General features: G+C 38.9%; 1 protein-coding gene across 3 annotated transcripts in view; it reads right to left on the bottom strand.

The window, feature by feature from the left end:
- The window catches only part of TG (thyroglobulin), a 161,928-nt gene that overhangs the window by 85,574 nt on the left and 62,387 nt on the right, over positions 1 to 13,967 (bottom strand). For all 3 annotated transcript variants that reach the window (XM_052704007.1, XM_052704008.1, XM_052704009.1), the window contains exons 36-40: positions 8,866 to 9,000; positions 8,029 to 8,193; positions 6,291 to 6,513; positions 3,734 to 3,827; positions 1,059 to 1,218 (exon numbers count right to left, since the gene is read on the bottom strand). In XM_052704007.1, coding sequence (XP_052559967.1) covers positions 1,059 to 1,218; positions 3,734 to 3,827; positions 6,291 to 6,513; positions 8,029 to 8,193; positions 8,866 to 9,000 — 777 coding nt within the window. The remainder of the gene's footprint in view (positions 1 to 1,058; positions 1,219 to 3,733; positions 3,828 to 6,290; positions 6,514 to 8,028; positions 8,194 to 8,865; positions 9,001 to 13,967) is intronic.

Raw genomic sequence — 13,967 nt, 5'->3', positions numbered from 1 at the left:
TAGGATGCCAAATCAACAGCAGAACTAACAACAACAACAAAGGAAATCTGTTGTTTTCCTCTCTGTCCTTCCTCCCTTTGCAATTCATGGCAAGTCAACAGGACAGGATATTTCACTTTGCTTAGTTGGACAATGAAAATGATATTGCTTAAAAAGTGAACTATTCAGAGTGACCTGCTAACAACCTTGCTCCTAATGCCCCCAAAATCCTAAGAGGATTATCCAGACAGGATCTTTCCTGTTTGAAAATGATGGACAACTTCCAATGGACCAGGATTCATCCAAGACTTTAAGCAAGAGGAAAAAGCTGTTAGAAAATTCATCCCAATCCCTCAACTATGGGCTTTAATATAAATACTGCTATGTAATATTCAGTCCAGAGAGCAGTTTCCACTTAGCAAGACACCTAGGTGAGATTCGCAGGGCTGAACGTTAGTGGGTAATGTGTGAGCAGTGCTGCGTAATGGAACATTGCTCAACAATTATCCACACACCCTTTGACTCTAGCCAGAATGCAGCCACAGTATCACTTTTACAAACTGAAAACAGTGATTTTTTCCTCAGATACACCTATCACCAACTTCATGTCTAAAAATAAGCAAGGAGTCTGTGGTGTGAACTCTCTAGTTGAAGAATAGGCTTTGCTGAGAGTGAGCTTTAAACAAAAGAAGACAAAAGGAAAACAGTGGCGAATATCTGCAGCAGTAACCCCAAATTAGGCAAAATTCACAGTGTTGCCAACAATGAATATTCAGAAGAATTATGTAGCAAACTACATTTGTCTAGTATTTGCAAGCATGGAAAAAAATAAAAGGATATAAAGGATATACAGCTACTAATGTGTCCACTGGAGAGAATAAGGATTATCCACCAGGTAGAGAGAGCCAGAACCCCACTTGCAGTTATTTCTTGGCCATTTCCACTCCTTCTTCATAATACAGGCAGAGATACAGGCTTCTAAGAAGTCCTAACTAACATTTTTGTTTGTTTTTAAGCGTAACTGGTACAAAATGCAATTAAGTCCCCAGTTATATTTATTCTAGAAATCCACAACTTACCAACACTAAGGAAGCCAAAAACACCAACTCTGTAGTTTGCTGTTACAACAATTGTGTTACTGATTGCAGCGAGGTATGAGCCGTCTATGATGGTCTTTCCTGCCTCAGCATTACCACTCCCTCCATTGTGGAAGAACAGCAACACTGACAGGTTTTTGACCTGCAGTGACAAACAACTCAGTTAGTATTCCCGTAGCCAACTCACCGGTGAGAATACAATCTTCCCAATTAAAATTATCTAAGCTGTTCATGGCTCTTTAACAGTGAGCATGACGACAGGACCTCTGTTTACAAGACTAAGCCTAAACTGTCCATAATGTACTTCACATCATTTAAGAGCATCCAGTGAAACATGGCGTTTAGTGTGTGTTTTATTGTTTTTTATCCCCCTTGCAAAGAGCAGTGTAGCCTGTTCTCAAGCTAGAAAGGTTTATTTTAGAATGCAACCTCAGTTTTACATTTAGCATGCTCAATCTCCATCATATATCTATCTCTATCCTTGGGACCATGCAGAAAGAGGCTCTTCTGCTCAGTAGAGTGTCGCACATGCACACACACACACACACACACACACACACACATCTTACTTTCTGGTCACAAATATATGCACTGATACGGCACAACTACCTCCTGTCTCTCCCTCTCAATTATTTCAGAGACTTCTTATGACCACCATACGGTTACCAAGGAAAACCCAGAGAGTGCACAAACTGAAACACACAGCTTTAAGGAACTTCTGATTCTGTGGAAAAAATAACTTAACTCACTGTCCCTTGTCACTGGTTCTCACTTCTGCACAGCATGAGGCATGGACAGAAAGATGAGGGGAAACAAAGAAGAAAGAACTTGTTTTCCCATGGAAATTCATTCTAAAATATGGCTTTATTGAACCATGGCAGTTAAGACCACAGAAAACGTGATGCTGAGTTTGCAGGAGGTGTTTAAGTCCACGTTGGATGGGGACCTGAGCAGCCTGGCCTAGTACCAGATCTGTAGAGTGGTGGCCCTGCTGTGGCAAGGGGGTGGGAACTTGACAATCCTTGTGGTCCCTTCCAACTTAAGCCATTCTATGATTTTATGACCTTATGATTCTATAAGAATGGGAATAACACGTGCAGGTAATAGCAAAAGGAGAGAGGTTATGTTTTCTGGTCTAATTTTGTGGAGAGTTTCAAGCCTTAATCTCGCCTTTGAAGCCTCTTCAAGTCAAGCTGAAATGCTCTAGTAATGCCTCAAGTGGTAATGGTTATAGGCAGAAAAGAGTAGCTCAGCAATACCAATTTTATTTGGAGGGTTATGTGGTACCTGTAGCTATGGAAGCAAAATGAGGTGATGTCATTTGTCTTTTTCAGTGCTACGAGTCCTTTGGTGGCAGGGAGTAGTACTCAGACGATGCACTAGTTCATGCTTAAGATGCTACTGAACAACCTCTGTATTTGCTGCTCTCCAGGGGATTCTACACTTGAAATTTACTTAGCTAGTTTAACTTTCCATGGGAAAAAAAAAAAGTAAAACCATAGCTCTCAGTATGCGAGTGAAAAATAGAATCGCCACAAGAAGAAACAGGAAAATGCCATGCCGTCTGCTCCCAGATACTTCTGCAAAAACAGAAGTTTTGGTTTTCTTTGGCTGGCACATATGATGCAGTGACTTGACCAGGCATGCTTCTAACTTATGCCTGTACCAAAAGACAAGAGGCATAAGGTACAGTAATACAAGGAGAAAAGCCAAGCCTGTTTATTCTACCAGGTGGCAGAAAATGCAGTGCATTTGAATGAGTTATCTTGTGAAAGCAGCACTTAAGCGGAGATGGCAAACTGCCTGGGAGAGCAACCTGGTGTTTTCAGTAAGTGATGCCTATACTCAAAACAAAATGGCAGTCTGGGACAGCAGGGAGAAAAGTCTTCCTAGTGATTAAAAGGGCCCTGCATGGGGCTGTACGCTCTGCTGCCAGAGGTAGCTCTGAGGTAGCCAGGCCAGCTCTTTCAAGGCATGCAGTGTGACAAAGACATCTCTTGGTATCACCTTCTAAAAATTATGGTGGAAATAAAAGTCCTGTTCCTTTACTGTGTGTCCACTCATCAATGAGACTGGCATATTATACAGTGTCTTCCTCCCCAGCCCCCAGGGGCTTGGCCAACCATCTCAGCATTCTAACACAAAGCTTTATTTTCTATCTGATTGCAGTAAGAAATTCAGTTTTCACGTGACAGTTTCTCAGGTTGCACCACTGGCTCAGTCATCTTTGAAAGGCCTATTTTAATGCACTGTTGGCAGGGCACAAATTTAGCATTGCCTCCATGGAGGTCAACAGGGAAAGAGTCAGCATGCGCTGCCACACAGCTGCTGGTGGTATTTGGTCAACTGGACACATCATATCACTTCAGAGACGTTACCATTTCTGTGCCCAGCCTCTCCTCCTTTGCTGCCACCTTCCGCTTGTGTTCTGTTTCTCTTTTTGTCTCTTTCATGTCCAGCCTTTTAATTTTCTACCCTCCAAGTTACCCAACAAAGTCTGCAGGGAGTAAGTTTGCATCAGGAAAAACAACTGAGTGCTTAATTTAACCTCGCAGCCTTTGTGAACACTACATGGAAAACAGTAATTTGCACCCATTAAAATGCTTTGAAAAGAGACAATGCTTAGCTACAAAAAATTCTGCTCATCTCCTACTTACTGCGGTGACAGGAACAAAGACATTCATATATAAGCAGTCTTCACTGACAGAGTATGATGAGGTCTCTCTGTCTCCTGGCTGCCAACAAGTTGACCTATGGAAATCAAGAAAATTGCAATGCAAACTTGTACTCTTTTTCCTCCACTGCTATTTGTTCGTATTTTGATGACCTGATTGAGTTTGTAAGATCTTTAATTCTGTGGATCTCAATATCGTTTAACATTATTGACTTCTGCAACTCTGTTAAGAAATAGGTAGGTTGTATGCACCCATACGAATGCAAAAAAAACCAAACATTTTGTATTTTTATAAGTCTAATTCTTCCCTGCGAAAACCAGCACCATTTTAAAAAGAAGATGGCTGTATTTCATTGTTTTTGTTGTTGTTGTTGTTGTTTGTTTGTTTGTTTTTGTGGTATCTCATGAATAGCACCAGCACCTCCATTTCCTAGGATCTCCTTTTGCCAGGACTGACTCTGAGGTAAGGCTGCCACCTGCTGAGGCAAGTCCACAGCTCCTCCAACAGTTGGATATTGATATACTTTTTTTTTTTCTTTTTTTTCTTTTTTTTTTTTTTTTGCCAGAAGTCTCTGCTCAGATCCATGTTGGTGTTAGGAAAAATTTCTTCTCAGGAAGAGCAGTTTAAGGACATGATTTAGTGGGCATGGTGGTGACGGGTTGATGGTTGGACTAGATGGTCTAAGAGTTTTTTTCCAACCTTAATGATTCTATGATCTATAAATATTTATCTTTTTTCATTAATGGAATTAGTCTAATGTGAATTTCTTGGATAAAAAAGTTGTACAATCCCAGTATACTCAGAAATCTACTTGTAAACATTTTTTATACACAGAGGTTGAGGTGCTTCTGATTCTCCAGTGAACCTCCACAGTGCTAAGCTCAAAAAATGTTTTTGAACTTGAATGAATAACAGAAAATAGATGCCAAATGTTTCACTGGCACTGAGAATTCAACAGATAGGAGCAGATTAACTAAGGTCCCTAAACTTCTTGTCACTGCAATACTAGACATTGTCTTCAGCGGGAGACCATGCAGGTAGCTGAGCCTTACATAAGTCCCAGCAGACACCACAGTGTTTCTGCATATTCCAAGAGCTGATGGTGTGTATGCTAACCCAACAACATTGTTCACCTGAAGAAAAAAAGGTCTTGTCTCACCAGATTCCTCCAGTGTACCTAGTTAAGGCTCCTTGCCACATGTGGTTACACTTTAACACCCCTACAATTCAGGTGCAACCTGATGAGATCACCAAAGAACAAAGACTCTTCAAACTCTCACAATGTCATACTCTTCACTCAGTTCTTCATGGGCTTTGCTAGAAACTTCTGGTGACAGACCCTGAGTAATGGAGGGGCCAAACAACTTTCACACGTCTTTAAATCTGTAGTCTCAGGACAGAAGAACACAGGATCTCAGTAGACCTTAGGTTAATATTAGCTGCCTTGGAAGCACTCAAGACACTAAACTTCATCTCTCAATCCTGACTTCTGGAAATCCCTATAAAGAAGGTCTATGAAATCCTTCCACCAGCTTCTCACCTTTTCACTGTTTTGCATCTTCAACTTTGTGTTTTTTTTTTTTAACATTTTTTTCTCACAGACCTTCACTTTGTATGCTCTGTATTTTGCTATTAGATGCCCTACGAGAAAGAAACTTCGTTTACCGCTGCATTTCTATTTGCTGAAATTCTATCTGCTGCTTTATACACTTCTAGTAGTGCCACCCGATCCTTGCTTTCTTTCATTAAGAAATACACGTTTAAAAGTTGTCATTTTGGTCTCCCAAATGAAAAGCTCAAGTCATGTCTTAGGGCTAGATGAAACACAGACATGCACACAAAGCGTGTATCTGTCAAGTACCTCCAACCTAAACTCTGTAAACCGACTGAGCAGTGGCGTCTATACAGCTCTGAAGAGACAGGACTACCCACAAGGGAACACTAGATACAGAGACTTTGGAAGAATTTAACCCATTTGCTAACACGATTCCTATCTTTTGAATCTTCTTAATACATTACCTAAAATGCCTAGTGCTTCAGTCCTATCAGCAAGGAATTTTAAAAAATATTTTCCTCCTAAGAATTTTTGTATAGTGAAGGCCAGTTGGGTCCTGACCTAGATGAAACTAAGCAGGTTAGCTTTGGTCAAACCAGCATTAAAATGGCCCTTGTTTGATTCAATACTCCACAGATTTGTGGCTTAACAGGACCAATTTTTTTTTTTTTTTTTTTTTTTTTCTGTAAAAACTGTAGATACTCAGAAGTAAAATGGATTGATAGTAGACACTATATGTGGACTTAAGCATAGATTCAAGTCAGTGTACCTAAAACTTCCTTTTTCCTTGAGCTGCTTGCATGCATTCACAAATAGATGGAGAAATTATTCCTTTTACTAAACTTAAGTTTAAACTTAAGTCCCATACTTATTTTTATGCTATGGGCTCCTTTGCAAGAAAAGATGTAAATAATTTTGCCATAGCTATTCTCATATAACTGGGTGAAACAAGTGTTTCTGTGGATGATCACAGGTGTTCCTTACCGAGCCACAGTAGCATTCCAGGTTTTCTCCCAAGCAAATGGTTCTGGAGGATTAAATCGCCTCTCTGCAAGAGGAGGTGCAGCGTAGGGAATCCCAAGGAACTGGCTGATATTTTTCCACTCTGTGCCAATCCGTACTGCCTGGGGTTTGCCGATCAAATCCCCATGGGATGGAATGTACACAGATGGGGCCAAATCTGATTCAGAAATAGGCAGTACTAAATCTAATGGGGTGGAGAGAAAGAAAAAATAATTTGCTCTTTTAAGTTAGGACCATTTCAGAAATGAAAAATATTCATTTGAAATTCAGGCAAATGGGACTGGGGAATCTGCTTCCATAAACAGGACATGGATAAAATTATGTTGTTTCTCCACTTGAAATACGTCATGTTGTGCAAGATGTTAGCTAATAGGTACAGACATCTAATGCGCTCTCAAAGCTCTTTCTCAAACATTTTTTTTCCATTAAGACATTGCATTAACATCTATATTTGAGAATTTTTATAAGAAGATTTTCAGATTCTCCTTCTCTCCCAACTCTAAAAACCAAGATATTAAACATTTAAATATTTACAGCAGGTCAGAAATAAGAAAGATAACAACACATCTCATTGGTTTAGGCTGCCACCCGGACAGATTTACATCTCAATCTCCTTATTTATTGATTGTAGAAAATTTTGAAGTGTTCCTCAACATGTTACACTTTTGCTTTATTTTGTTTTAATATAAGGATTACCTGGATTATTGGTCACATATACAAAAGAAAATTCTTTCAATAATCTTAAGTAATTTTTTTACTCAAACAGAACTAAGAGATATCAAGTACTATTCCACTTATGAAATAATCTATACCATAGGTGGGAACCAAATTCTAAGGCACGTGACTAAAACCAAAGCAGTTCATAAATACAACCAAGACTAGCTTTTGCATCAGTCAATGATTTCAGTTCATTTGATAATGATAAATCCATTTATCTCTCAGTGAGTTTGAACCTAGAAGCTTCTCATTAACTGCCATTTGTTTTACAGTAACTTCAGTGAACAGAAAAGGAAATATTTTCCCCTCTCCTCTTATTGCTACCTGCTTCCTAATAAAAGATACAATCAGTGTCAAAAAAAAGTATTATCAAAGAACGAAACAACAGAACTTAAAGCTTCAAATAAGCACAGAGCTAAACAATAAAATCTTTAGACACCTCTATTTCTGTCTGAAACCACTTTCACTTCTTCTAAAAGTTGACCTCAGGTGTTTTTTTTTGTTTGTTTTTTGTTGTTTTTTTTTTTTTTGTGGCTGTTCTTTGCTTTTATTGTTTTCTTTAAGAAATATTGCTTAAGACTTTTGATTGATAATGAGGTTTCACCATTCTTTGTGTTATTCACAGAATTTAGAAGGAAGGAGAAAGCAATAATGACTGCAGATTAAGAAGGAGGAGCTGGACTTTTGTTACTGTTTGTTTGTTTGTTTGTTGTTGTACCATTCTGTACTTTCCAGAACTTATTTTATAGGCTAGGCTTCCATTATTTTATTTCCTTCAGCGGTTAATGTTACGATTTTGTGTGTGTTTTAGGGGACATTTTCCCATACTACTCAGTCTTAATTACGCTAAAATAATAATGGATACCTACCTAGAAAACTTCTGTAATGCTTGTGTCAACTATTTCCTCACTCTCTCATAAATGAGAATTGCACCCAGGCCACCAGAGTTGAGTTCCTCCATTCATAACCTTACAGCTCTCACCTTGTCTCCTGTAGATGTACGTAGCTGGCTCTTTGAGTAGAACCTGACAGCTGTGCCCTTCTAGACCATGTGAGCATATCTGTGTATCGGGGTAAAAAAGGCATCTTATTGCTGAAGCCTGGATTTCCAGGGTAACTACTGCGCACGTCTGGTTCCTTGAACATGCTGTGAGGTGAAACATGAAGAAAAAGAACAATCAAATTTGTTCTTAAAGTGTGTTGTATTAAATTGTTATGAAATGCTTGAAAGAAATGCTTCACAGCAGGTCAAACAACATTACTTAATTCTAAGGCAGAGTAATTGGAATAAAATGCCCTTATATTTCCCAAGTGTTCTCCAAACTAAACAAAGGTTATAACAGGCTTAAAATGGAACATTACAGCAAGAGAGCTGCTCTCACAGATTTTAAGAGAAATAAATCTTCTAATAAATCACTGAGGACCTCAACTGAATTCACACAGTCCCCAGGTCAGACTCCTGATCAGAGAAATTCACTTCTTGTTACTACAGCCCAACTCGTGCTTCATCCCACTCACAGGTTATCTGTCCTTGCACACTGCAGCTACCTGTTACTTTATGTAATGGCACGTAGTTCTACCACATCTTTCATATGGATCCAGTTACATAAGAGCACTTCTTAATTGCTCTTTAGAAAATAATTACATCACGCCTTCCATTATTTGCTACTGTATTCTCAAAATGGCTGAAGAACAGATTTTTTTAAATATGTAAATAAGTGTATCTATATTGGTTGTGGGGATAGGGAAGGAACTGTTCCTGATGTTTCATTCTCATAAGCCAACGTACTCTGAAATGTTATGGAGAAACATTTCCTACCAGATAGACAATAGTCTTTGGCAGTGGCAAAACCGTTGGATATTTCCCTGCTAACATGCACAGCTTCAAAGTTTGAGACGGTTGAATCCACAAGAACAGAGGACACATTTAAGGGTTGCCATGTATCCAAATACTCTGTAAAATGAATCATATAAATCATATAAAATAGTAGAGAAAACAGTAGAACAAACAAACATGCACAAAACAGCAACAAAGAAATAAACAAACAACAACAAAACCACCAGGGGAATATCATATAGAAGTAAAAACACTAAACAGTTATCCAGTGAGAGGCTTTCACAGTCCTCTACATCAACTCAGAATTAATGACGTATAACATTCAAAGGATTTGATTGGCTGGGGGGATCAGTCCTATCTGCAGAGGTCATGCACAGTTTAGTTTACAAAGGTATTCATTTATTAAAGAGGAAATTGAGAGCAGCTCTGTTCAGGTCTTACGCATCAAAACCTACAGGCCTACTTACATTGAAGGATGTGGATACTTCCACACACATGCCTGAGCAGCACAGCAACAAACTCCATTGAAGGCAAGTAAGCATTCTACATATGACCAAGCACTTCCAGACAGAAATATAAATCTCTATATATGACAGGGCTGCTGTTCTAGGGTACGCTTCACCTCAGCCCTAGTCAGACAGGGTAGGTGTCTACATCTGAATTAATTACACAGGAATCCTTTCATTATCAGGAGGAACAGACAGTTTTAGGATGCAAGATCTCCATCCTGATTTAGATGTTTACTTTGGGATGAGGAAAATCATCACATGGACTTCACTGAATACAAGATCTGGATGTACATATTGTCTCATTTTAATAGCCGAAACAGAGATGTGTGTTGCCTGCATTTTTCTACACCTACATGGGTATGTGCGATACAGATTAATTTTAATATGCAACAAATTCTGACATTTTCATCATATTCTTCTCACAATTAATTTAAAATAAAAATAAAAACCCATGAACATTTTCTCATACATTGATAATAGCTATAGGCTATCAACTTTACATACGCAGATAAAAAAATAAAAGAAAGCTCAGAAAAGGACATGCCATTGATTAGTTTAGTTCCATCCCACAAATCAATATGTTTTAAAAACAAAGTGGCCCTAATGTGTACAGCTGAATCCTAAACAGGAAATTGGTGTTACCCTTTCTGCCTAATTGTAGGATGGGGACTGATCTTAGTCAGCCCTGCTATTCTTGGCGAGCAGTTCTTGTCCTGTTGCTTCAGTTCATTTACCACACAGAACACAGATGCAAAAGTTATGATTCATTTGGTTCATTTCATTAAAGATTAAAGACCCCTATGTTAAAAGACTTTTTATTTTATCCCTTTATGTGGGATAGAGCAAAGTGAATAACACATAAAGGCACAATGGTCGCTTTCTAGCCCATGCTGAAACACAGAACAGTGACCATTCACGTTGCAAGAACTAACAGCTCATATCTAAAATATCATTTCCTTTGCTTATTCTTCACTCTGAATCCCACAAGGGGCCCTTTCAAACTCCCACTACCCAGGTGGGTTTTATGTTCCTTTGCATTTTCACTCCTGGAGGGAGCATTCATATTTTCATACCAGATTTATACTGATAACTTGTAGTGCTTTCTTCTTTCCATTATTCAGCCCAGCTGACCCCAAATGCAGAAACACAAAGGCTTGTTTTGATGACAGAGCATGGCCCTTAGACCCAGAGCCATTCATGGCACCACTGCTGGCAGATATTTGTTGGAAGATTTTACCCATTGGTTATTTCCTTCTTCCCTTTCTCCCACCCAGCTGCAGATGCAGCAATGCCCAGAGGCCATGCACATCTGTGTCATTATGGGGGCAAAACAGAACTTTCTATAGCTGACATAAACTTGCCTCATCTAGAATCTGCTCTCATAGGGCACACAGCATCAGCCTGGCATTGCCTTACTGAAAATGCATAATACACCTGAGGGGCTGGAACACATCCTGGCTTATATATAGCTTAGGCTCTGCCCTTCTAAACCACATTTTGGAAATTACTTTAATTGGATAATTACAGTGCACTGAATCCAGCCAGCCCTGTAACTTTTATTGCAAAATTATAGATGTCCTACAAGGAGAGCTTCTTTCTTCCAAATGTTCTTGTTTGGGTAGGCAAGATTTTAAGAACGGATTTGCAAAAGGGTCCCCACCAGTCTTCCTACTCAAGTCAGGAGATCACAAGGCTGAAATAGATTTCCTGAGGGCATGCAGTCCAGCCTCCCACTGTCACACTTGATTTCACTGTAAAATCCTCTTCATAATGTCAGCAAAATCTTCATAACTGACTTCAGTGAAGGCAAAGAAGGGTCAGTTCTGAGTTTGCTGGAAAATCTGACATTAAGTACAAGGAACTAGAGATACAGAAGTACACTAATATAACAAGTTAAATGTAGAAGAAAATTCATGATCTTGAGGAGATACGTAAATCAGACGAGGTGAACATGAGGTTAAGGAGGTACATAAATCAAACATTTGGGTCTACTGTGCCTAATTTGGATCTCGATTATGAAGATTGTAAACCATATCTAATAGTCCAGAATCAAGCCAAAAAAGCTTGCACAGAACTCAGTGTTTTATATTCTTAGGCTTCAGAGGTTTTTGTTCTGTGTGCATGTGTTTAGCGTTTTTTGTTTGTTTGTTTGTCTTGTTTCTTTGTTCAGTGAAGGCAGCTAGGCTGTCTGTACCAATAATCTCTGGAAACAGTGCACTGTCAACTCACAGTAGACCAGCAGAAAATATGATTCTAAAATAGAGTTGCCTCCCATTTTTGTCAGACTTCTGAGATTTGAATTACCCAAAATGAGAAATTTTCTTAAAATACTGCATAATAACTATAATCAAACTTCAGACAAACATGTCCCAGACGATCAAATGTGTTACTTTTGGCCTTCAGCAGCAAGCAATAATGCTATTTTGATGTGAAATGCAAGCTTTCTTCCTCCTTCAGTACTTCCAATTATAGTAAATGGCATAGAACAGCAATATAATAATGTAACTGTACTAGACATTTATTTAGTTTAAAATAAGTTGTTTCTCAGTAGGGTAAAATCCTCTTGGCTACAAAGACAGAGTAATTCTAGCAAGGAGGTCCATTGTGCTGTATGGGGCATAGTAGACCACTTCTTAGGAATGGATGAAAAAGACTGTCTCTATTTTAATACCAAAACTCCCTCTGAAACATTCCCAGTATTATGGGGGGGGAATGGATGCTATTAATCACCAACAATCAGCAACACTTGGAAAGAAGAAAGATTTCTCAGAGTCTTGTAGGCAAGACATGAGTTTGTTTTCAAGATAGTCCACCCAAGTGTCAAGTCATTTTTAGATGTTACTCCAAAGGATAATATTCACTTTGTGAAGCCTTCAGACTCTGTTTTAGTGCTTTGCTTCACTAAGTAGCAGTAGGCTACAAGTGTGCTTGCAGTCTCAAGAAAGCCAAGGGGAAAGCAAGATAAAAGACATCAGATGTCCTAACGCCCTACAAGCCTTCCATGACCTCACTGGATTGATGACATGGAGGGTTTCCTCAGCTGAGTACATTCTGTGGCACCTCTACTATCATGAGCATCTCCATTGAGACTGGAAATATCTCCAGTGCTGAGTATCCTGATGGGAAACAGGATTGCCATGGGAGACAATCCTGTGGCTACTGCTCAGTGCTGCATCATAGGAAGGATGATAAACATGGAGGAATACAGAAGATAGAAACACAAAGTATCTAACTGATCATCCACATGCCTTACATCCACATGCCTTGGCAGTTTCCCAAGGAATTATTTAATTTGAGAGGAATGGGAACTGCACCCATATGATCCCTCCCCACACTTCTGTATGTAATCTGCAGTCACATGCAGAGATCACCACCAGCAGCTGCCAAATCTTAGACATGTAGATGTACCCAATCTAAAACTGAGGAACTTGAAGACACTAATGCTCATTAAAGTTCGGATAATTACTATACACAACTCATAACTATGATGATAAATTTAAAAAGCAGAAATTAAATAACAGTCTTGCTCTTCCTTTCCATATATTCAGGAATACTTACAGGATCTTCATTTTGCTTTCAGTATAAATAAGACAAAGCCGGGTAAGATGCTTCATAGACCTTTTTACTTCTTTCAGTCTTAGTTATAAAGACATAAAAATTCCTGCCAAACACCTCTAGGTAAGCTGCATTCAATGACAGCACTATATAATATATATATCATATGTGTTTTTTTTTTAATCATCCTGTATCTTCAGCTGCCTGCAGAAAGTTCCACCTAATTATGAGACTGGTCTATTTTGTCTTTCAAAGTAACATCCCTCCACATTCACAGAAATCAGCAGATTTCTTTTTTAAATACTATCATCAGTAAACCAAAACTGCAGAATGACTATATTAGCATTTTCAGCATGGGCGATTTTAAAATACCAGCTGTCCTCCCATAGTTAAAGGTCACACATCATATCTAAAACTAGACACAGATGGTTCCATACTCAGTCTTGTCACAGCACATGCTCTTCTTCAGGGGAAAAAATGCTCCAAATGCCACAAGTAGGACTTTCCCAATCTGTTCAAATTAACTACTTTTTGAGTATTATTTCTCAGCTAACAGAAACTGGGCCATACTTAGAACATGACAGCAGGAATATAATCTGCTCCATGTGATACAGAAATCAAAGCAGAGAAAACAAATAGAAGTATTACTTGGGTTAAAGATGAAAACCGCACATTCCATTAAATCTCCTACAGATTAATGATGAAAATGACTTGGAGAGTTCATTCTGATATCAGAAAGTGTATCACAAAAGGGCAAACAGACAAAGGTTGATGAAATAATAACAAAACAAAACAAAAAAATCAGGCAAAAGGCACAAACCAAACAGCAGCATGCACCTCACCAGGCAGACAGCAAGCATTATTTTATTGCAGACTAACGGGGCTTTGAATGAAAGTTAGAAATGCCCAGCATTGCTGCTTCGGGTGTGCAACGTGGGGAGTATGAATGGGAGCTCTGTATGGAGAGAGGAGTCACAGGGCTACAGCAGGCTGCTGGGTGAGTAATTCTGGTACAGGGAG

The sequence above is a fragment of the Tympanuchus pallidicinctus genome, unplaced genomic scaffold, assembly GCF_026119805.1.
Source record: "Tympanuchus pallidicinctus isolate F22 unplaced genomic scaffold, pur_lepc_1.0 scaffold5, whole genome shotgun sequence".
Lineage (NCBI taxonomy): Eukaryota > Metazoa > Chordata > Aves > Galliformes > Phasianidae > Tympanuchus > Tympanuchus pallidicinctus.
The sequence above is the reverse complement of the archived record's forward strand: the minus strand, read 5'-3'. Positions and strand labels throughout refer to the sequence as shown.